We start from the raw sequence: 22,732 nt of genomic DNA, 5'->3' as shown, positions 1-22,732 counted from the left end.
TTAGCCTGGCTGGCTCCTCTGCACGCCCTGCTGGTTAGTGAGCTTTCAGAAAAACGAATCAAAAGCTAAATGACTAGGATTGTGAAGAACAGCCTTTTTGCATTTAAGACTGTTGGAGACAGACTTGGGAGGGGCACTGTCTGTTGGAAGATCCAGGAAGAGGCTGGAATGATGTAAGAAAAGCTAGGACAGACAGGCCTGGAGTGTGAGGTAGAAGGCTCCGTGGCTGCCGTCAGACCTATGATCACACACTGACTGGAGATTGGTTCCACGGCAGAAATTTTAATGGTCAGATCCTACTCCAGTCTGGTTCTGCTAGGTTCTGTTGTCCCTGTGTCCTTTCTCTCCCACAGCAACCATCTGCATCAATAGGACTTGTTTCTTTCAGAATGCCCAGTACCTGAATGACAGCTGTGTGTGTGTGTGTGTGTGTGTGTGTGTGTGTGTATCTGGTTCATTATACAGACCTAAAAAAAACCTCCTAGTACTTTTAGCTCCAGTGACATGCCCTTTTTGCCCCCTCTGAGACAGGGGTTTTGTCCTGCCCAGGTTGACTTCAAAGTTGCCATGTAGCTCATGTTGACCTCAAACTCAGTGTATCGTACTCGCTGTATATAGGCTTGGCTAACCTCAGCCTCATTCTGTAACTCAGGCTGCCTCCAAATTCACCATGTAGCCCAAGCTGGCTTCAAACTCACTATGTAGTTGAGTCTATCCTCAAACTTACTACGTAGCTCAGAGTAGCCTCCAGTTAATAATTCTCTTACCCTAGCCTCCTCACAAATGCCAGCATTACAGGCATGTGCCGCCATTCCAGTCCTAATTTGTTCTCCATGAGTGTTCATGGAAATACACAATGTACCTGTTGTCTGACAGATGGCACTATGGAGTACTAGGGCTTCAAGTCCTGTCTAACCTACCAGTTTCTGCTTCTCCATTCTCTACCTTAACTTGTGCCAGATACTGGGAATGAGGGGGAAAAAAAAGCCCTCAAGTAGGAGGCCTTGTAAGAGGTGGCTCCACTGTTTGTGGAGGCATTATGATGCAGAGTCCCACTAGGGTGACCTATCAGAATAAAGGGCTGCGTGCCAAGGTCCTGTCCTAGGATCACACTGAGTTGAGACCCTGCACCATTCAAGTTTTTTTGCTTGGATGTGCTCAGCTCAAGCAACTGAAGGGATGGCTATCAGTGTGCCATGCGTGGGAAATCACTTCTGGGAGCAGCATGGACCCTGCTTATACACTCCAGCTAGACAGCTAGACCTGCAGGTGGCCCCTCCTCAGGCACTCTTTCCCACAGGTAAAGAGTCCCAGGTCCCTCCCACACCCCACAGTATCAGATCTACATATGGAGCCCTCATCCACTAAAGCAGGTAGTCAGGACAGAGTAGACACCAGCACCCAAACTCCATGGTGGTTTCCCCTGAGTCAGCAAGTGTCCCTCAGCCACAGCCCCTTTCCACTCCCTAAGAAACAACAGCAAAGCTGCCTTGGTCTGACTCGATTTCCAAAACGTTTGCACCCTTTCCATGTAGTAGAGTCTTTAAACCAAACTTTTATCAGTCTGCCCTCTGTAGAGAACCAACTTAAGATGCATCAGAAAGACAATATTACATTTTACCATTGATTTTCCCCCTTTTCTAAGTGTGCTGGAGGGACCACCACAATCCTTCCTGGCAAAACCCATTGATTCTCCCCAACTTGAATACTACAAGTTCAATTTCACATTGAGGGAGTAAAAGGTCCCCAAAGGGACTCATAACCATTGATTTTGTGTCAGCCTGGACAAGCTCAGGTTTAAAATACAGCGATCCCGGCAGGTTACGAAAGCATGGTTCACCCAGCTACAAGGAACCGCTTCCCTTACTGTTGGTTTTTCTGTCTTTCATTCTGCAGAGGTTACGATAAAAGCACTTAAGGAGAAAATCCGAGAATACGAGCAGACCCTGAAGAGTCAGGCCGAGACCATCGCTCTGGAGAAGGAGCAGAAGCTACAAAATGATTTTGCAGAGAAGGAGAGGTAAGTACAGCCTCCCATGCCACCACGCTCCCAGCACAGGTAAACACGTCACTGCTAACCCTGACGTCACATGATGGTTTGAAATACTGAACATGTGAAACCAGCCCAGGATGTTGACAAAAATCCCAAATGTTCCTACTGCAAAGTTTTACTTAAAGGGCTCAGATATAGCTCAATGGTAGAGCAAATGCCAATAATCCTCCCGAGAGTGAGGCCCTGGGGTCCTCAACACTGCCAGAAAAATTTGTTAAAAAATGACAGTGATAATTGTCCCTTCCTTGTACAGTACCCTGAGCGCAGCATGTCCCTGTTCTCCTGGTGGCAGGCGTGAGGTGACAGGCAACCAGAGGCTTCTGTGTGTTGAACACAAGCTGACAAATGGCAGCTGTACTTGAGCTGAGGCAGTAATGGGCAGGTCCCCCAAGATGCACCCCTGCGGAAAAGCCTGGAACTCCATTATGGTTATTGAATTTGATGTTTATGTGTCACATAAAAGTATTTTTTGTTTTCTTTTCTTTTGCTTCTTTCTTGTGCCCCAGTACCTCATAATAATAATCCAAAAATCTGAAATATTCTTTACATCTAAAACCGTAAATACTGAAAAGTTAGGCACGCCCAGAGCTGAGGTAACTCAGGATGCATGTTCACATGTGCAGGGTGTGGCTTGCATCCCAGCACCAAAAGTAATAAAGAGTTCAGGCTTTTTACAGCACTCCAGATGTGACACTTTCACCCAGTGCCATCTACATAAATAGTCCAGAAGTCAAGATCTCTAAATGTCTGGCACAGTTGTGGTCGGGCACAGGGGTGAAGGGCCCTCTGTCTGATCAGTGAAGCGCACCAAGGCTGCGCCCGCTGAGCACCAGTTACGGCTTTCTAATGGCTTGCTTTATTCCAGACTTTCTCCAGAAAGGAGTAGTTTTCGGCTAATGGAGCAATTTAATGAAAATCAGATTTCTTGTAAAAGCTATGGGGACTCCTAAGCTTGCTAGTTCTAACTATGCTGGTCAGATTTTTTAAAATCTTTAGTTAAATTAAGATGTAAAATTTTAGCACTAGCATGAGGAAATACACATACATTTTAACAGGAGGCACTTACAAGATTTATGGTTTCAAGAAATGGGTTAGGTTTGCTCATAAGGGTGTGTGTGTGTGTGTGTGTGTGTGTGTGTGTGTGTGCTCCTCTATCACTCTCCACCTTATTCTTTGAGACAGGGTCTCCTACTAAACCTAGAGCTTTCCAGTTCAGCTAAAGCACTTGGTCAGGTCCTCGGCTTGGGTGACAAACAGCTTACTCACTCAGCCATCTCCCAGTCCTGGTGTGAGGTTTTGGTGTACTATTGGCCATTGATTTCATAGATTTCATTGATTTCATTGATTCCATAGATTTCATTGATTTCAGGGTGGCTTCAAAAAAGATCACAGGAGCCAGGTACACTGGCACACACTTAGCATCCCAGTATTCCTGAGTTTTCATTCCTTTTATGACTCATGAGTTCCATTTATGTTTTTGTTTTGAGACAAGGTCTCGCTATGTACCCTTGGCTAGTCTGGAACTTGATATATAAGCCAGAATGGCCTAAAACTCACAGAAATCTGCCTGCCAGCAAGCACTAGAATTAAAGGCATACACCATCACACCTAGGAGATCATGAGTTCTAATCCAGCATAGGATATAGAGCAAGACCTTTCCTACAAAAGATAAACAAACAAAAATAAAAGATGCCAAAGCTAAGGTAAGGCTCCCTGGTACATGTTATGCTTAACTGCATGATGCCCAGTTCAGTCTCTACCATCAATATTAAAAACAAACAACAACAATTCTACCTACTTTTTTGTTGCTACAATAAAATATTATACCCAAAAACAACTTGAGGAAAAGTTTCTTTCATCTTTTAGGTCACAATTCATTATTGTGTGATGTCAGGGCAAAAACCTGGCGCAGAAACAATAGAGGAACCCTGCTTCCTCATCCATCCTGGAGGTGCCACCCAGAGTGCACTGGGCTCTCTCGCATCAATTAATAATTAAGGCACTCCCCACCCCTAACATGCCTGCCAGCCAGTCTGATCTAGGCAATCTCTCAGTCGAGGCTTTCCTCTCAGATGACTCTAGGCTGTGTCAAGTTGACAATTACATCTAACTAGGACACCTCCTGTGTCTCACAGAAGCTTCAGGGATACTGTGATGCTGACTTCATTGGCTCAGTTTATAAAGAGGAAAAGCTAGGTGTTCTGCTGGTACATGCCTTTAATCCCAGGACCCGGGAAGCAGAGCCATTCAGATCTTAGACCTCTGTGAGTTTGGGGCCAGTTCCAGATCAGTGAGAGCTATACATAGACCCCAATTCAAACAAAAATGAGTAAAAATAAACTAATAAATATGAGGAAAATAGGGTCAGGCATGGTGGCACATGCTCTCAGGAGGCAGGATTTATGTGAGTTTGAGGCCAGCCTAGTCTACATAATGAGTTCCAGACCAGCCAGGACTACATAGTGAGACCCTGTTTCAAAGAACAAAATAAGGAAAATGAATGAATGTACTTGCTGCACAAACCTGGTAAGCTAAGTTTGGTCAGCGGAACTCTCATGAAATGGAAAGAGAACCAATTAATTCCACAGAGTTGTCCTCTGACTTCCCCATATGCAAAACACACACACACACACACACACACACATACACACTTAAAATCATTTTTTTAAAGAAGGAAAATGGCTAGTATGATGATGTACACTTATAATCCTAGCAATTGGAGATGGAGACAGAATCACCCACAACATGGAGGCAGACCTGGACTATACATAACATGATTTCCAAGTGTGGTCTCCAAAAGGGATACAAAAAGCAAGCGGTTTCTTGCTATGCTGCTGGTTGTGGCAGAAAAATACATAAGTCTGAACCCCCACCATGAAAACTGGATACAGAGATATAGGCCATGTCTAACCATAACTTTTTCTGTTCATGGAAATTATAATTTAGTAAATTTACAACAGCCTGGCCAAACAATCACTATAAGTGAAAACTGTAATGTGAAGTTCAATATATGTGTTGGCAGAATGTTCCAGATTCTATCCCAGCACAGGGGAGGTACAAGATCAGGAATTTAGCTCCATAGCAAGTTTAAGGCAGCCTGGGCTACATAAGACCCAGTCTCAAAAAAAAAAAAAAAAAAAAAAAAAAGAGATTGTCTGTAGTATGACTGATACAGCACGTACTCCCTTCTGCCTCACACATTATCCAAGTATGGCAATAAACTGATATGGGGCTGTGATATTGTTAAATTAACTTCAAATTTGGTAAAAGAATGGACTATATCAAGAGAATAACATTTGGGAAAAGGAATAAAGGTTATGCCTTTATTAGCCATTCTTTACATACTTTTACATGTGCAGATAAAGAATCAGGTTGGAGCCAGGCATAGCAGTTGTCTGCAGTCCCAGCGCTCAGGGATTGAAAGAGGAAGGAGGATTGCTTGACTCTGAAGCTTGGCTTGGACAGTGAGTCCAGGTTAGACTAGACTACAGAGTCTCCGGATTCTGGTCTGAGCTCCAGGGGGGGGGCGGGGTGCAGTACTGGGGAGGAAGAGGCAGATCCCAGTGAGGTCACGGCAAACCTGGTCTACATAATGAGTTCCAGGATCCGTAGTGAGACCTGACGGGGGTGGGGGAGGGAGGGAGGGAGGGAGAGAACAGGAACTCAAGAACTTCTTGTTTGGGCTATGGTGGTGCACACTTTAATCCCAGCACTCAGGAGGCAGAGGCAGGTGGGTCTCCAAATTGGAGGCCACCCTGGTCAACAGATTGAGTTCCAGAACGACCGGGACTACGAATAGAAACCTTGTCTCAGGCTGGTGAGATGGCTCAGTGGGTAAGAGCACCCGACTGCTCTTCCAAAGGTCCGGAGTTCAAATCCCAGCAACCACATGGTGGCTCACAACCATCCGTAACAAGATCTTACGCCCTCTTCTGGAGTGTCTGAAGACAGCTACAGTGTGCTTACATATAATAAATGAATAAATCTTTTAAAAAAAAAAAAAAAAAAAACCTTGTCTCAAACAACAACGATGAGAACCCGAAACCTGATTTAAAGGCTGAGACACCTCAGTCTATCCATGGCTTGCTTGCTGTACAGGTGTGAGAGACAGTATTGGGACCTCCAGACCAGCGGTGCACGTTTAGCAGCGATTTAGAATTCTGGGATAGATTAGCCAGAATTAGTGAGCTCTGGTTTCAGTTAGAGACTTTACCTCACTAAATAAGGTGGAGAGTGGCCAAAGGAGATACCCAACCCAACTTTAACTTTTGGGCCTTCACACACACACCGATATTTAAAAAAAAATAATAATAAACTAAGCTTGAATTTGAATGATAATCAATTCATCCTATACTGAAAGAAAAGTTTAATATATTTTTAAATGCTTTTGAAGTGGAAAAATCTTTCTAGTTGTATCTGAAAAATTATGTCAACATGACCATCCAAATTTTAAAACAAAATTTTAAAAAAACAGTAACAGTAATGTTTTTAAGATATCAACAAATAGGGGGATGGAGGGATGTCTCAGCGGTTAAGAGCACTGACTGCTCTTTCAGAGGTCCTGAGTTCACCAGCAACCACATGGTGACTCACAACCATCTGTAGTGGGATCTGATGCCCTCTTCTGCTGTGTCTGAAGACAGTGATAGTGTACTCAAATAGAAAAAAATTTATATGTATACAATAAAATTGGGTGACTTTTTATTTTTAATAATGTGTGCCTTTCTGCATGTGAATTGGCACACACGAGTATACGGGCTGAAGAGGCCAGAATGCTATGCTAGAGCCCCTGGAGCTGGAGTTACATGCAGCCGTAAGCTGCCTGGTAGGGGCGTTAGGGACCAAACTCAGGTCCCCTGGAAGAGCAATCTCTGCTCTTTATCACTGAGTCATTTTCCAAGCCCAAATTTTCATATATATATTTTTTTTCTTTCATTTGTGTGGGTGCCTGTATGAGCTTATGTGTACCATATGCATGCCTGTGGGGTTCAGAAGAGGACATCAGATCCCTTAGAACTAGAGTTACACATAGTGATGAGCTGGGTAATGTGAGTGTTGGGACCCAAACCCAGATCTTTTTAAGAGTAGCAAGTGCCCTTAGCCACCAACCCAAGCTCTTATCCCTAAGGGTCAATCATCTATATGTGCACAGAGCTTTTATAAATTAATTAAACGGAAAGATCAATTTTACTTGCCAGGCATGGTAGTACATGCCAATAGTCCCATCACTCAGGACGTGTGGGCAGGAAGATGTGTAGTTCGTGACCAGCCTTAGCTACGTGAGACCCTGTCCCAACAAACAAACAAACAAACAAACAAAAAGAGCAAAACCTTCTGAGAGTTGACAAGTCCAAAATTTGAGCATGCAGAGAGACAGCAGTAAATATTGAATTTGATTTTATCCAGTGCTGGCAGGGTTTACACAAACACATACTGGCGGGAGTTTAAATTAGAGGATTTTTAATTGGGAAGGTTCCTAATATCTAGCTCCCCCCCCACACACACACACATACACAAAAATTGCATATAGCTTGTGACCACTGAAATTGGTCTGTTAGCAGGGCTTCATGGCCCGTAACCTGTCACACGTATGACAGAGGCAGAAGGATCTAGAGTTGGAAGCTAGCCTTGGCTACAGGGAACCCTTGTCTCAACCCTCCCCTCCACAAAAGGGGAGAAAAGAAATTTATTTTGCATCCTAGCATATTATATTTTAATTTAATGTATACATACTGTTACATTTTACTTTAGTTTGCACTGTTAACATTACTGTATACATGTATGTTACATGTTACTTGGTAGCACAATATTTGTCAGTCTGCTGTGTATTACATTATTTGCCTGCCTTGTGTGGCACATAGTAGTCCGTGTGCCTTTTAGTCACTTAGGTACACTATGTGCATTGTAGAACAGTACAGAGGAGTGCTGAGGAGTGGAGAAAGTAAAAAGACTGTCTTTCTATCCTCTCTTAAGTTTGTTTTTAAAACCCATAGGGAGTTCCAGGACAGCAGGGCTATTTAGAGAGACTCTGTTTCAAAAACAAAACAAACAAAACAAAACAAAACAAACCAACTCTTGGGGACTAAAGAGGTGGCTAAACAAGCTTGAGTAGCCCTGTAAAAAAGAGCTACACACCTATAATTCCAGACCTGGGGCATAGAAACAGGTGGATTAATTGCTAAGACACTCTCCCGAGCCAATCCAGCCAAATCAGTGAGCTCAGCGTCCAGCGAGGGACACTGTCTCAAAAAATCAGGGAAGAGACAGTTGAGGCACATGGGGATATTGGCCTCCAGTTCCCACTCCAGCGCACCTGTACCTCATGCACATGCGCACACAGACACCCACTGTACATACAATATTTAAAGTGGGGTTTTAGATTTGTTTTTCATTTTAATTATGCATGTAAATGTGTTTGCGTGGGTATACCACGTGTGCATAGGGGTACCTGTGGAGGCCAGAAGAGGGCTCTGAACCCCTGGAGCTTTTGTACCTGATGTAGGTACTAGAAAATGAACTCTGAGCCGGGTGTGGTGGCGCACGCCTTTAATCCCAGCACTAGGGAGGTAGAGGCAGGCAGATTTCTGAGTTCGAGGCCAGCCTGGTCTACAAAGTGAGCTCCAGGACAACCAGGGCTANACAGAGAAACCCTGTCTCNAAAAACCAAAAAAAAAAAAANNAAANAAANAAANNNAAAGAAAGAAAGTAAAAGAAAATGAACTCTGCAAGAGCAAGCAGTGCTCTTGACCCCTGATCCATCTCTCCAGCCCCAGTAGACATCCCATTTTATAACAGACAGGCAGGAAAATATTAGCAAAGTTTTTCTATAGGTGACAGAAAGTTGGCTGTTATTATTTTTTAAGCTGTCATTTTTCCCTTTTTGCACCCCCAGGTTTATTGTGTTGAGCATATGTTATATTCATATAATATAAAATTATGAACTTAATTTTAGATTCCTGTTTTTTCTGCAGACACAGAGGAAAGCATGTCATTTCTTGGCCGGGAACTGCATTTGGAGACCACGGGGATAGTAAACTGCTTGCAGATATTCAGGGTCCCCCTCCCCCACCCACTGTAGTAGCATTTGTGTTCCACTTTAGAGGAAAGGACAGCTGTCACATCTGTTTAGGACATCCTCTATGCCAACAGATTCCTTTTCTGTGTCAGCAGAATGTAAATGTATCATTCTTCTCCCCAACTTCAGAAAACAATGAGTGTGTGATGATGCTGGTTCATTTCTTGTTAATATCCCCCGTCTCAGAACAAGCTCCATATAGGAGGGCCTTCCACACCAATTGCCACACATGTCAGATCCCAGGGGGTTCACATCCCATGTTGTATAATATGCATTCACCACATTGAGGCGCAGAGAGTCAAGCTGCACTGTGAGGCTGCCTCCAGCTGGGCCTTCCGGAGAAAAGAAGCATGTTCATTAGTGGGGCTCGGGCACACAGCCTATCTCAGTAGTCAAAACATGATGACCAATTTGGCTTCATTGTCTCCTTTTTTTTTTTTTTTTTTTTTTTTTTTTTTAATTCTTTCCAGAAAGCTGCAAGAGACACAGATGTCCACCACCTCAAAACTGGAGGAAGCTGAGCACAAACTCCAGACTCTGCAAACAGGTTCGATGTTCACCATCCTATTTGAAGCCTCATGGGAAGTGGGCGAGCATGGTGGTCTCGTGGCCTGTTCCCAGCCCCTCTGCTACCTGTTGCTACTAGGGACCCTGCACTTAGAAGCCTTGAGCCCACACAATTGAAGCCTATGTCCCAGGCTGCTCTACCTGGCTGCATTAATCACTGCACTCACTGACTGCTAAATGTAGATGTGGGTGGCTCTCCTGCCTTTTCCTTCCCTGCCCCAGCTATCCTTCCTGTTCTTTCCAACAAACACTTCTAAATCACCAAACTGTCAAGAACTGACATCTCATTTGGAACAGTAATGGGGGTGGGGAGACTTAGTTCTACCCAAAATGAAGTTAAGAACTGCAGTAACAGAACCTTTAAATTCTAAAAGATACCAAAAAAGGTTATACCAAAGTTTGCCTTTCTTTTTTTGTTTCCTTTTCTGAAAAGGAAGCAGCACAGTATCTTTAAATGTGGGAAGAAAAAGGAGACGACATCATGATCCAACTTAGAGCACAAATGTTAGAGGGACAAAAAATAGTCACAAGCAGTTTAACAGTCAAATGAGTAAATGTCCAAAAACTGCAACCACCAAACTATGTAGCTCAGCAATGACCCATTTGCTTAGAATCCCCCAGTGAGGGGCTGGGGGCGTGGCTCAGTGGTAGAGCACCTGCCTAGCATGGGCAAAACCTTTCGTTCAGTCTTCACATTACACATTCATGTGTGTATACCCATATGTCTACACACTGCTCACTATATAAATATAGAACTTACAAATTCCAGAAAATGAAGACGCCATCCAGTAGAAGAGTAAAGGAAGGAGCAGGCAGCTTGCAGACAACAATGTACATCATATAGGGGAAGTGCTAATGTTTTTTAACAGTCAGAGATTTGCAGATAAACTATCAGTAAAAGATGGTTTTGCCTATCACTGTCAGCTCTTTAAAAACAGGTCATGCCACTCGTTGCTGAGAGTATGGGAACATGATCACAGGCACTATGCACATGAATGGGAATTGCCTCTCAAGGCTGGCTGTGTGGTGTGTAGGGATAGGCATGTTTAGTTCTTTATCCAGAAGCTTCCCTTCTGAGTATCTTAAAAGTAAAACTAATTGTTCTACCTGTGTATTGGCATGGAGAACTTCTATTCTAACAACACTAAGAGAAAAGAGGAACTTCAGAAAATATTCTTGCCAGGCAGTGGTAGTGCATACCTTTAATCCCAGCACTTGGGAGACAGAGGCAGGCAGATTTGTGAGTTCGAGGCCAGCCTGGTCTACAGAGTGAGTTCCATGACAGCCAGGGCTACACAGAGAAACCCTGTCTCAGAAAAATTTTTAAAAAAGAAAATATTCTTATCAATTCTTATCATCACATGGGGGTGGATGGATGGATGGATGGATGGATGGATGGATGGATGGTGGATGGTGGATGGGTGGATGAGATTCATTCTGAGAAATCTCATGGGACAGTTTTGCCATGGTGATGTGAACATGAGAATGCTGACAAGGACTGGGGCTGACCAGCCACTCAATGAGAGGTGATCTCACCTTGTTACCCAAGTGGCCAGGAACGCATCCTCCTGCTTCAGCCTTCTCAGTGCCAAGATGACATACATATATCACTCTGTCTGGCTCTTCAGTTCAGCCAGTAAATCAAGTTGACAATCCATAGATGAGGGGTTTGCTTCTACCACAGAGCATACTATTTTAAGATAAACTTTTGGGTTTTTTCGTGTGAGTGTGTATGTGTACATGAGTACAGGTGGCTGCAGCGGCATCAGATCCCTTTAGAGTGGAGTTATAGGCAGTTGTGAATTGCTCAACACAAGATCTGGGAGCCAAACTTGGGTCCTCTGCAAGAGTTTAACCTGTGAACCATCTCTCCAGACCACAGTAAACTTTTCTCTAGTAGGTACAAGAATTTTAAAATAATGACTGAAAGTGTTCTAGGAGCTGAGGAAGTCACTCAGTTCCATAGCATACGCCTATAAGGGTCTGAGAGCAACCTCCAGATCCATGTGGAAAGCCATGCATGGTGGAGCATGTTTATCATCCCAGCACGGCGAGATGGAGACAGGAGGCTCCCTGGAGCTCACCTGCCTGCCAGCCTGGCCCATTTGGTGAGGTCCAGGCTAATGGGAAACCCTGCTTCAACAAGAACCAAGATGGATGGCATCTGAAGAATACACTCAAGTTTGTCTTTTGGATCCCACACACACAGATGCGAGCATATCTGCACTCAGCCTTTTGAAGTATTAGATAGAAATGTATAAACTAGTAGCAGACTTACAGTTGTGGTGCATTACCATGCACATGTTCTTACCGAGCTGATAGCACACCAGCATTACAAGCTTGCAAGTCATAAGGCATATTGCCCCCCAGGGGGCAGGACATTTTCAGCTCCACTGTAATTGTATGAGCCCTCCCTCATGGTCTGTGATTAATGGAGACATGAAGTATGCAACTGTATCTGCAATTGTATATAGAAATGGCCTTCGATGGTAGAAGACATTTAAAAGCTGGAAGTCTATGCAGCAAACCATGGACAGTGGTTCTCTGGAGAAGGGGGCACTTCAAAGAGATGAGGCAGAGAGAGGGACATTTTCTTCTCCATTCTTTGTGTGTCTCCCATCTTTGTGGACTTTTCTCCTTTTACTTTGAGCAATTGCTGTCCTGGTTGGGTCTGAGAGCACACACCTGTAATCCCATTACTGGGCACTTGTACCCAGGGAGATCAAGAATTCAAGGCCAGCCTGAGGTACATGAAACCCCATCTTTGAAAAAGCAACCTAAAGCGATGGGGATATAGCTCAATCAGAAGAGCACTTATCCAACACTCAAAAACTCCTGGATCTGAGCCTAGCATCTCACAAAGCAGGTGTTGGGGGTTGGTACACACCTGTAATCTGAGCACTGAGAGGTAGAGGCAGACAGGTCCGTGTTCAGCGTCATCTCTGGCTATCTAATGAGTTCAAGGCTAGCCTGGGCTATGTAGACCCTGTCTTTAAAAAAAAACAAAAAACAAAAAAACAAGATGGGTGTCTTATATCATGGTTTCTGTCCTTGCCTTTTAGCCCTGGAAAAAACTCGAACAGAATTATTTGACCTGAAAACCAAATATGATGAAGAAACTACTGCAAAGTAAGTGTCTGTGTGAAGTCATCCTCTGGTTTTCTTTTTTGTTTGTTTGTTTGGTTTGGTTTGGTTTGGTTTGGTTTGGTTTTTTTTGCATTTGGTCAAGATGACCCTGCTGTTACTAAGCCACAGAAGATGGCTTATGAGATGCTCAACCTCCTGTCATGCTGCCAAGATAGTGTCAGCACAATAAGTCCTCTGCATCATATCCTTCCCACTGAAAATTCTCTTCCACATTGCAGATAAGTCCAGTGTTGTCCCCCCCCCTCTTTGTCTGTGTGTGTGTGTGTGTGTGTGTGTGTGTGTGTGTGTGTGTGTGTGTATGTGTGTAAATGGGTATGCATACCACAGTATACATGGAGAAGTCAGAGGACACCTTTGTGGAGTCAGTCCTTGGTGAGGCAGGATCTCTCTTTTTGTTTCTGACCTGCTGTATACTCTAGGCTAGATGGTCTGTAAACCTCTAGGTAATCCTCCTGTCTCCACCTCTTCTTGTCTCACTATAGAAGTGCAGGGATTACAGATGTGACCACATCTGGCTTTTTGTTTTATATTATTATATTTTCTGGGTTTAAGAGTTTTCGATGTGCATGTACATATGAGGATATGCATGTATGTGGGTACGTATGCTCATGTGTGCACCTGGGTGTGGAAGTCAGAGGCTGGAGTCAGGTGTTTTCCTGGGTGGTTCTCCACCCTGTATGTTGAGTCAGGGGCTCTCACCTGAACCCAGAACTCACTGACACAGCCACTTGCTTTGGGGATATCCTGTCTTTGCCTCCTACTGCTGGGTTCAGGCAGCCTACCATGCTGGTCCAGGATTCAGGTGGCTACTAGGGCTCCGAATCCCAGTCCTCCTCCCTGCAGGGCAAGTGCTTTGCCCACTGAGCTACATTCCCGGTCCTCCTCTCCGTGCTGTTTTGAGCAGGGGTTTCACTGTGCTACTTAGGTTGGTCTCAAACTCCTGCGTTCAAGCATCTGCTTCTGAAGGAGCTGGGGCTGTAGCTGTGCTACCGTACCTGGTGAGGCTGTGGGACTAGACGATCTGTCTAGATGTAAGGGGTCTGTGAAAGAACCCGGCCACATCAGCCTCTTGGAAGACCTGCCATGATTCTGAAAGTTGTGCCTACGGGTACAGTGGGCTGATGAATATGGAAAGCTTGAACTTCAGTTAGCCTAGACTAAATTTTGAATTTCTCTCATTAGAAAGGAGTGAGCAGGGCTCGGACAGTTGACGGCTCAGACGGGAGTGCGTGCTTGCCCGCGTGAAGACCTGGGTAAAAGCTGGGCTTGCTAACTGGGACGGTAGAGACAGGCAGATATGTGGCCTCCATACTCATGTGCACATGCACAGACACCACACACCAGAGAGAGAGGGTGGAGCGAGGAGAACCAGAGAGGAGACTGGGAGTGTAGTGCAGTTGAGAAACTGCTTTCCTCACATGCACGGCGCCTGGACTCATCGGGATCATCACAGAAAACCAGGAAAGAGGGAGCGGAAGGACCAGGCTTTGGTTATCCCTTACTACGGAGGGCATCTGAGCTAATGATAGCAGAGCCTGTCTAAAACACCACCAGCAAACGCCAAATGTGACGGCGGCACATGCCTGTAAACTGCTCTGGGAGGCTGGAGCAAAAGGACTGATTGCAAGTTCTACACCAATCTAAGCTACTTAGCAAGACCCTCTCTCAAGCTAAATACAATAACTAGCTGGCTCCTCTGCATTCTCCTCTCAGTTTTGAAAGGACTGTCACCTCACTCTGCTTCAGCTGCAACTTCCTTGTATGTTGTTGGACCAGACATATTTTTATTCCTACGCTGGGGAAAAATCAGTTCTGGGATGGTCTTAAACATCTCTAAGAAACTCAGTAGAGTGCTTCAACATGCGCTGACAGAGACCCTGGGAAGAAAGTGGGAGACAGAGAAGCTTGTAGGCTTGGGAGAAAAGGCTGCTGGGAGAGCGAGCCCTCTGTTCCCTATATACACTGTGACCTCCAGGGCGTCTCTTGTAAGGGGGCGTAAGAACAGCTGCATTACTGAGAGGCTGTGGAGAGGTTGGAGTGTGTGGAGAACCCTCCCTGCAAGGGCTGGGAACGCTCACAGCAGAACCTCGTGTACAGTTCCTGGAGAGCGTTGGTCTGAAGTTCTGTCAATTTATAGGATACACAATGTCAGTCATTCAGACCACTGACCATCCACATTTAAAAAGAAGCCACACAGACTGGGGGATATAACTCAGCTGATAGGGTGCTTGCCCAGGATCCACAAGGCCCTGGGTTTGAGCTTCAGTACTACAAGAAACAGGTGTGGCAGCACATGCCTCTAATCCCAGCACTTGGGAGGTGGAGGCCAGGAAGGGGAGGAGTTAAAGGTCATCTTCAGCTATATCCTTAGAGGCCAATCTGGGCTACCCAAGACCCTTGCAGGGAAAGAGGGTACAGGTCAAAGGCAACAAGGCCACTTGGAGCCCTCCACCCCCATCCCTAACTGCTGCTTTTGCAGTCATTTCAGCTGTGCGTCAGCTGGGACTGCTCGGCTGGCTGTGATAGGGACAGTGGCAGTAAAGTTTTCCATGTGTAGGCTTGAAGCAAAATGTAATTAGCCTTTATGCACAGAACAAGGCCCCATTGATGAGTACAGCTGGTCTTTGTTTGGTCCCATCGCTGAGAGTGGGAGGTAAAGTGTTCTTCTTCATGTTTATTAATGCAAGATTCCGTAGACAAATGGCAAGCACAGTTTAATATTTGTTGGAACACAGGGGGGCTTGCCAAACAGTTGTTGTGTGAGCGGATTGCAGGCCCTCACATTATAACCATTGCTGGGTTAAATAAATGCATTATTTCTGCTTTTTTTTTTTTTTTTAATGTACCTCCTCCTCACCCTGGAGTTTCATTTTCCCTGTGTCCCATGGCAAATGCACATGTAGCACCTTAAGGACCTTAAAGTGACATCTTAGGAAGTCTGTCAGCATGGATTTTTCTGTTCTCACTGTTCCCTGGGGCTGTCTTCAGCAGGCAATGGCTATCACCCTAAGAGGGGCCTGGTGGCTCACACTGCCGCCCACTTCTCTCCACCTCTGTTGCATAGTTGTTCGCTTTTATAAAACCCTGTGTGTGTGTGTGTGTGTGTGTGTGTGTGTGTGTGTGTGTGTGTGTGTACACACTGTATTGTGGTGCACACGTAGAGGTCTAAGGACAACCACTTCTCTCCTACCATGTGGAGCCCCGGGATGGATCTCAGGTCACCAGGCTTGGCAGAAAAGCACTTTTATCCACCAAGCTCTCTACCCAGCCCTAGGCTTTTTATTTCAGTTTTCCCTCCACAGTGGGCCCAGGGTGGAAGAGGAGGGCCACAGAACACCTTGCAGACCACCAGGGCAGATTCAGTGCAAAGCAAGTTTAAATTGTGATGAAATGCTCTATTTCTTCTAGCTAAGCCACCTTAGCTAGAAGGGTGTGGCTTGGTTGCTGGAGTCCTTGCCTAGCCCGCATGTGTGAAGGAAGCCCTGGATTTAATCCCCAGCACTCAGGAGGCTAAGACCGGGAGATCATAGGTTAAAAATAGTCCCAACTACAAAGCAACTTTGAGGCCAGCCTGGGCTATGTAAAATCCTGTCTCAGAAAACTAAAAAATCAATCTTGTAAGAAAGATGGTTATAGCGTATGCCCAATATATTCAAAGCATTGGGTTCAGGGAAAGAAGAGAGAGAAGACTGAATCCTAAAGCAAACATAATCTTTCCATATATAAGGTTACTCTAAGTTATGCCCAAACTTTCCTACCAGAAAATGTCATATTTCTTAATACTTTTGCATGTTGTGTTCTTCACCTTTGCTTACTTTAAGAAAAGACATTGTGTATGCAAATGTCCCCATAATATGTTACAAAAGCAACATTGATGAAGAAATGCTCTGTTGTTTGTACAGTGTATGACAAGTGTGTATCACACCCTGCAGCAGGCTCTGAAAAAAGACAAAAATTCCCTGTTAGTCAGTAGCTGATTGCTCAGAGAACTCCAACTCCGATTTGCAGGCATGGGGACCTCTGTGTTCCAGCCGAGGACAAGGAGGCAGGAATTGAAAAAGAAAGCCAGAGGCTCCTGGCATGACTGTCCCATGGGAAGTATGACTGGCATGCTGGTGAGCTGAGGCGGCAGCAGCCTGTGGATAGATGTGTCACCATACTTGCTGTTTGTGGCAGTCCTTGGGAAAGCCTGTACTATGTTAACTGCATGAATGAGGTGTGGACAGGCAGCGCCCAAGCAGGCTGCTGCCTCCTCCTCTCAGCTCGAAGTAAAGTACTGTTGCATGCCTGGTGCCCAAGGAGTCCAGTACGGAGCATCAAATCCTCCGCAGCTAGAGACACAAATGGGTGTTTGCTGCCATGTATCTACTGGGAACTGAGCCTGGGTCCTCTGAAGAGTGACTGAGGCTTTTAACTGCTGAGCCATCTCTCCCGCTGCCGCACCTCCCTTTTGTTTGCTTGCTTGTGGGTTTATCAGTGGTACTTTAAGACAGGTCTCACTGAGTAGCCTTGGCCAGCCTGGAACTCACTGTGTAAACCAGGTCTTAAACTCGTGAAGATCCACCTAACTTTGCCTCTGCCTCCTGAATGCTAGGATTAAAAACATAAACATACACTGCATATCCAGCCTTTGCCAGGGTAGGGAGGCATCTCATTCTGCAGCTCAGGCTGACTCTGAACTTTATGTAGCCAAGCCTGGCTGTGATCCTCCTTATACATATACCTCAGTAAATTTGGAAAGATCAAGGGGAGGTCCTGAAACCTCAGCAGCACTCTCTCCCTGTCACTTTAAGAAGGTAATTGTTTTCCATCTTTCTCATGAGTCATCAGTTTCCAGTGTGAGTTGCTGTAATTATCTCCATTGGATTAATTGCCCTAAAAACAGAAAAAGCAAATTCTGTCTAATTTTTGAGGATTTGGGCCTGAATAAAGAGTTTAGTGGGACCGGTCTTATTTCCAGAGGCATTAGTGCAGCCAGGTGTGGTGGCGCACGCCTTTAATCCCAGCACTCGGGAGGCAGAGGCAGGCGGATTTCTGAGTTTGAGGCCAGCCTGGTCTACAGAGTGAGTTCCATGACAGCCAGGGCTACACAGAGAAACCCTGTCTCGAAAAACCAAACCAAACCAAAACAAAACAAAAACAAACAAACAGAGGCATTAGTGCACTTGGTAGGATTCCATCCTTGCTTCACATCTAAAACTCAGTGTTGGAGCATCGCCAGGGGCTTTCCTGTTCCAGTCTCCTGGGGTGGGACTAGAAAGAAGAGGCTGGCTTCGTGTGTCCAAACGCAGTAGACACTTGATTATTACTTTGTGTGTGTGTGTGTGTGTGTGTGTGTGTGTACAAGCATGTGCCTGTGTATAAAGATGCACATGTGTAGGTGCATACAGAGGTTAGAAAACAACCTCTCTGTCTTTCCTCGGGTGACCACCCCCCCCCACACACACACACACACACACTCTTTTTTTTCAGACAAAGGCCTTTAATACCCTGGAACTCACCAAGTGAACTGGACTACAGGGCAAGCCTCTGTCTGTTCCCCAGAGCTAGGAATTCAAGTGCACACCACTGGGCCCAGCCTTTTCTTATCATAGGTTCTGGGTATTTTACTTGGTGCTCATATTGGAACAGCAAGATGTTTACCAACTGACGCATCTTCCCAGCCCTTGAACTCTGTCTGCATTTTGAAATTTGAATTAGTTGCCATTTAGGTGCTGGTACTATGGGGACCAAAAGTTTCATGGTCAAACTATTCCACAGCTGTTAACACCTTAATGAACATGTCCCTTGAAGTTTACTGTGGAAGCCAGGCTGTGAACACCTTTAATCTTAGCACTCCAGAGACAGAGGCTAATGGGACTCCGAGTTCAAGGTCAACTTGGTCTACATAGGAATTCCATAATGGTGTCACCCCTGTGCAGGTAGTTGTATAAGAAAGCAGGCTAAGCAGGCTAAGCAGGCCAGTAAGCAGTATTCCTCAGTGGTTCCTGCCTTGAGATCCTGCCCTTCAGAATGTACTATAAGCTGTGAAATGAAATAAACCCTTTCCTAACCAAGTTGTTCTTGGTCACAGTAACAGAGAAGCAAACTAACATAGTCAGTAATCCCACAGTCACTATAATTTAGTGTAGATATGCCATATTTGTGCAGGCCCCGTGTTTTACAGTGTGAACAATTCATTCAGTGTACGAGCCCTTACTAGCTCACTGTGACTGATTCTGTGGGGGCAGGAAGATGTGCAGAAGACCCAGTATTTGGTGTCCAGGTGAGCTCCAAATGCATCTGTCTTGGAGAATTCAGGCCTTCCGGGCTGGTTACATTAAATAAAGAGAGAGATACTGGACAGTTAGACACCCACCAAGGACAAGAAGGGTCCTCATTCTAAGATAGCTTGTAAGAAACTTTGTAGCCATATGCATGTGTATTTGTGCATGCTTGTGGAGGCAGAGGACACTATCTTAGTTGCTCAGAAATCACCCACACTGGTTTCTGAGACCCTGTCTCTCAGTGGCCTGGAGCTCGCCAGCAAGCCCTAGGAATCCACCGTCTTCAACTCCCCCGCACTTGAGAAACTTTTAGGAAGCAGAATGAAATGTTTCCTATAGGAAAGCCAGTGTAGAGCCAGATAATTGAGCTCATTGTTTTCCTTCACGGCTTGTTTGCCCTTTCATTCTCTTCCTAAGGTGCTAGATGTTGAGGAATGTCTCCATTTGCCAGAAAGACAGTGGGGTGTCTCATATTTCCCCGCCAGACCGCCAGTTCTGAAGCGAGCCTGCAGAATGAATTTTTAATGCTGAATGTTATGGCATCGCTCCTGCAACCAGCCACATTGCTCTCCTGAGCCTACAGATTTAATGCTCAGATGAGCAGAGTGAGGACTTGGGGGCACTCAACACAGTGAGGATTAACCCCCCAACAACCACACTGGTGCCCTCCTAGCTGCAGAAAGATAACCCTAAGGAGTCGGGAGGGAAAATTAAAACTCTGAATGTTCTCCCAACAGCCTGGAGCATGAAGCAGGGCATAGTCTCCGAATTTTATCAGACAGTGTGTATTTTTACCTTTTTACTCTTTTAGCTGTGACTGTTCTTACTTGGATGTATTTCTGTGATCTTTCCACCCTTAAAAAAGCTTTATAATTTGCAAGGTTTACAGAATATACAGAAGACTGGAGACTCTCCAGTTCCTATGAAAAGCCCAAATGAAATCAGAAGTGCAGAATTGGTCGCTAACAATGGGAAGGGGTCCGTTCATATTCACTGGCTAATTCTGGTTTAGGCCATATGGTTGATTGTTATTTTCCCCTCAGGAGCTTTCTATATTTTTGAAGTTTTCAAAATTAAGAAGAACAAGTTGTATATAAAAATTGTTCAAGCCTGAATAAGTTGGAGAAGGGTAGAATCTTCAACAAGCAGTAGCACAAACGGCTGAGAATATACATAATAAGCTAAGGCTGCGCTCTGTACCAATTAAAGCCTGGATGTCTTAAAGATAAACGTAAAAGAAATCATGAAAACACGAAGATGGATTTTAGGTGGGGATTTATATAATAAGTGGGTGGAAGAGCTTTTTTAAGCATGATGCCAAAAGTAGAGAACCTATGGGATATTCAAAGCTTTGTGGAGGTGGAAGGTGGACAGGATATAAGAATGATATGAGGATGGAGAAAACATTTACCGTGTGTAAGTAGAAAATGGCCAATATATAATTTCTTGCCAAGCCATGACAAAACATTAGTGGTCAGTAGAGTGGATGGATGGATAGATGGATGGTTGGGAGGGAGGGAGGATGATGGACAGACAGACAGGTGAGTGCAGAGAGGGGGTTGATGCCTGAGATGAATGGGTAGATAGACATGGATGAACTATTTACAATTTATTAGACAGATACAAGGTTAATATGTATTTCTTATAACAAAAGCCTATGGGCAGATAAATTGGACAGATGAATGAGGTGATGGATGGATGGAAATGGGATGAACGAGGGGTGGGTGAGTGGGTGGGTGGCAGAAAGGGTGAATGGTGGGCATCTCAAACTGCCTTCCAGAGCTTCTCTCTTCCCTGCAGGTGGTTTTCCTTCTGTTTGTGACTTCTGTCCCCTCCCACTAGAGATGCATTATTTCCCCTCTTTCCAGAAACCAAAGGTCCGCCTGACTCCCTGCTACCCTGCTGTCTAATCTGTCCCAGTCCCCCCCATGACTGTCCTCATTCCTCATTTCTTAGCTCCACTACCACCACCATAACCTGGGCTTTTTTCTCCCTTAGCATCACGTTTTGCCATATCTACTTGTCTCTCACTGCCAGTTTCTCCCTGAGTGAATCCAAGGATCTGCTGAAAGTATCCAAAATATAATAATCCTGTTCCGAGCTGCTCTGCCTGAGATCTTCCCCTTGCTTTTTCCCCTCCCCCTAGGAAAAGTCCCAGATCATAGTCCTGTGTACAGGCACTTCACAGTACAGTTCATCCCATGCCAAAGCCAGTTCCCACAGAATCCCCACCCTTCCATACCGGTGTGCTCCAACTCCCAGATGAGGAGATGCTCAGGGTTGCCCCCTTCTTGCCTACTTAGCATGGAGTCTGTGGAGAGATCTGATTCTGGACCCAGAAGAAGTTCATCTTTATGACTGTTACTGTTCTAGTGTGGTAATGCGATGTCCCCCTGTTGTGAAGGCTGTCAGCTATCCAGGGTAGTTTCTGATGTGGAGCTTCATCTGTCAGCACTATTACTGTTTTCCCATTGGCATTCAGTCACATCCCACAGTTCTTCTGTTCAGCACCACTTCAGTGATCGGCCACAAGTGTTTGCTTCTCACTAAAGGACACCTCTTGCACAAATTTGAATTTCTTTTAATATGCATTAACTGTTCTTGGAAGTAATTGATGGTTTTAGCAAATGAATATATGAGACCTTCTAGAGCTGGGGCTGGGGCTGAGTGGGTAGAGTGCATACCTGCCTTGTAAGGAGCCCTCAGTTCAGCTCCTACTATTGTATAAATTACAAGTGTAGTGTGTTTGTAATTCTGACAGTTAGAGTCAAGGTCATCCTTGCCTACAGAGCAGGTGAACCTAGCCTACATGAGCTGTAAATTAATATTTTCAGAATCATGTTTGAGCGAGATGTGACGTTGCACACCTATAATCCCAGGTCTCAGAGGCTGAGACAGGAGGATTGTGAGCTCAAGGCCTGTGGTTACAGGTAGGCAGCACCACACCCAGCTCGGTCTTCATATTAGATCCCAATTTGTCTAATATTCTTATGGTACAGGTCAGTCATAAGGAATTACACATTCCTGGCTTCTTTCTACCTGTAATTTCACTTCATCTACCTAAATCTTTATCATGATAGATTGCTGTCAGTCTTTAATTTCTGTGTCTGTGTACTGTCTGACTGCTTCTGTTGTGGGTTTTTTTAAATGCCTTTACTCACCTAATTTCTACAGTGTGCCTCTTGTCACTTTATCAAGTTTTATAAATTAGCTCAGGCAGTAAATTTACCCTTATTTATATTTAATGCACCTCCAAATATAGACTGCCATCATTAGCTTTCTCTCTTCTGGCATTTTGAAATTTGATTTTCTGTAGATAGGACATATTCCTCATTGTTTTAATTCCCCAAGGGTTGTTTGTTTGTTTGTTTTGGGGGGGTTGTTTTGTTTTGTTTTAAGATTTTTATTTATTTTATTTATACGAGTCCACTGTAGCTGTCCTAGACACACCACAAGAGGGCATCCGATCCCGTTACAGATGGTTGTGAGCCACCATGTGGTTGCTGGGAATTGAACTCAGGCTCTCTGGAAGAGCAATCAATGCTCTTGACTGCTGAGCCATCTCTCTAGCCATGTCTATATTTAATAATTACATCCCAATTGTATATCATTTATTTTATTTTC

At 44.8% G+C, this 22,732-nt stretch overlaps 1 protein-coding gene across 9 annotated transcripts in view; it reads left to right on the top strand.

Annotated features, from left to right (window-relative positions):
• The window catches only part of Cux1 (cut like homeobox 1), a 321,311-nt gene that overhangs the window by 196,784 nt on the left and 101,795 nt on the right, over nucleotides 1-22,732 (top strand). For all 9 annotated transcript variants that reach the window (XM_021222682.1, XM_021222681.1, XM_021222678.2 and 6 more), the window contains exons 6-8: nucleotides 1,897-2,020; nucleotides 9,599-9,675; nucleotides 12,758-12,824. In XM_021222682.1, the coding sequence (XP_021078341.1) occupies nucleotides 1,897-2,020; nucleotides 9,599-9,675; nucleotides 12,758-12,824 (268 nt within the window). The remainder of the gene's footprint in view (nucleotides 1-1,896; nucleotides 2,021-9,598; nucleotides 9,676-12,757; nucleotides 12,825-22,732) is intronic.

Source organism: Mus pahari, chromosome 23 (genome assembly GCF_900095145.1).
Source record: "Mus pahari chromosome 23, PAHARI_EIJ_v1.1, whole genome shotgun sequence".
Classification (NCBI taxonomy): Eukaryota; Metazoa; Chordata; class Mammalia; order Rodentia; family Muridae; genus Mus; species Mus pahari.
Note: the sequence above shows the minus strand (reverse complement) of the source record. Positions and strands in the feature narration are given on the sequence as shown.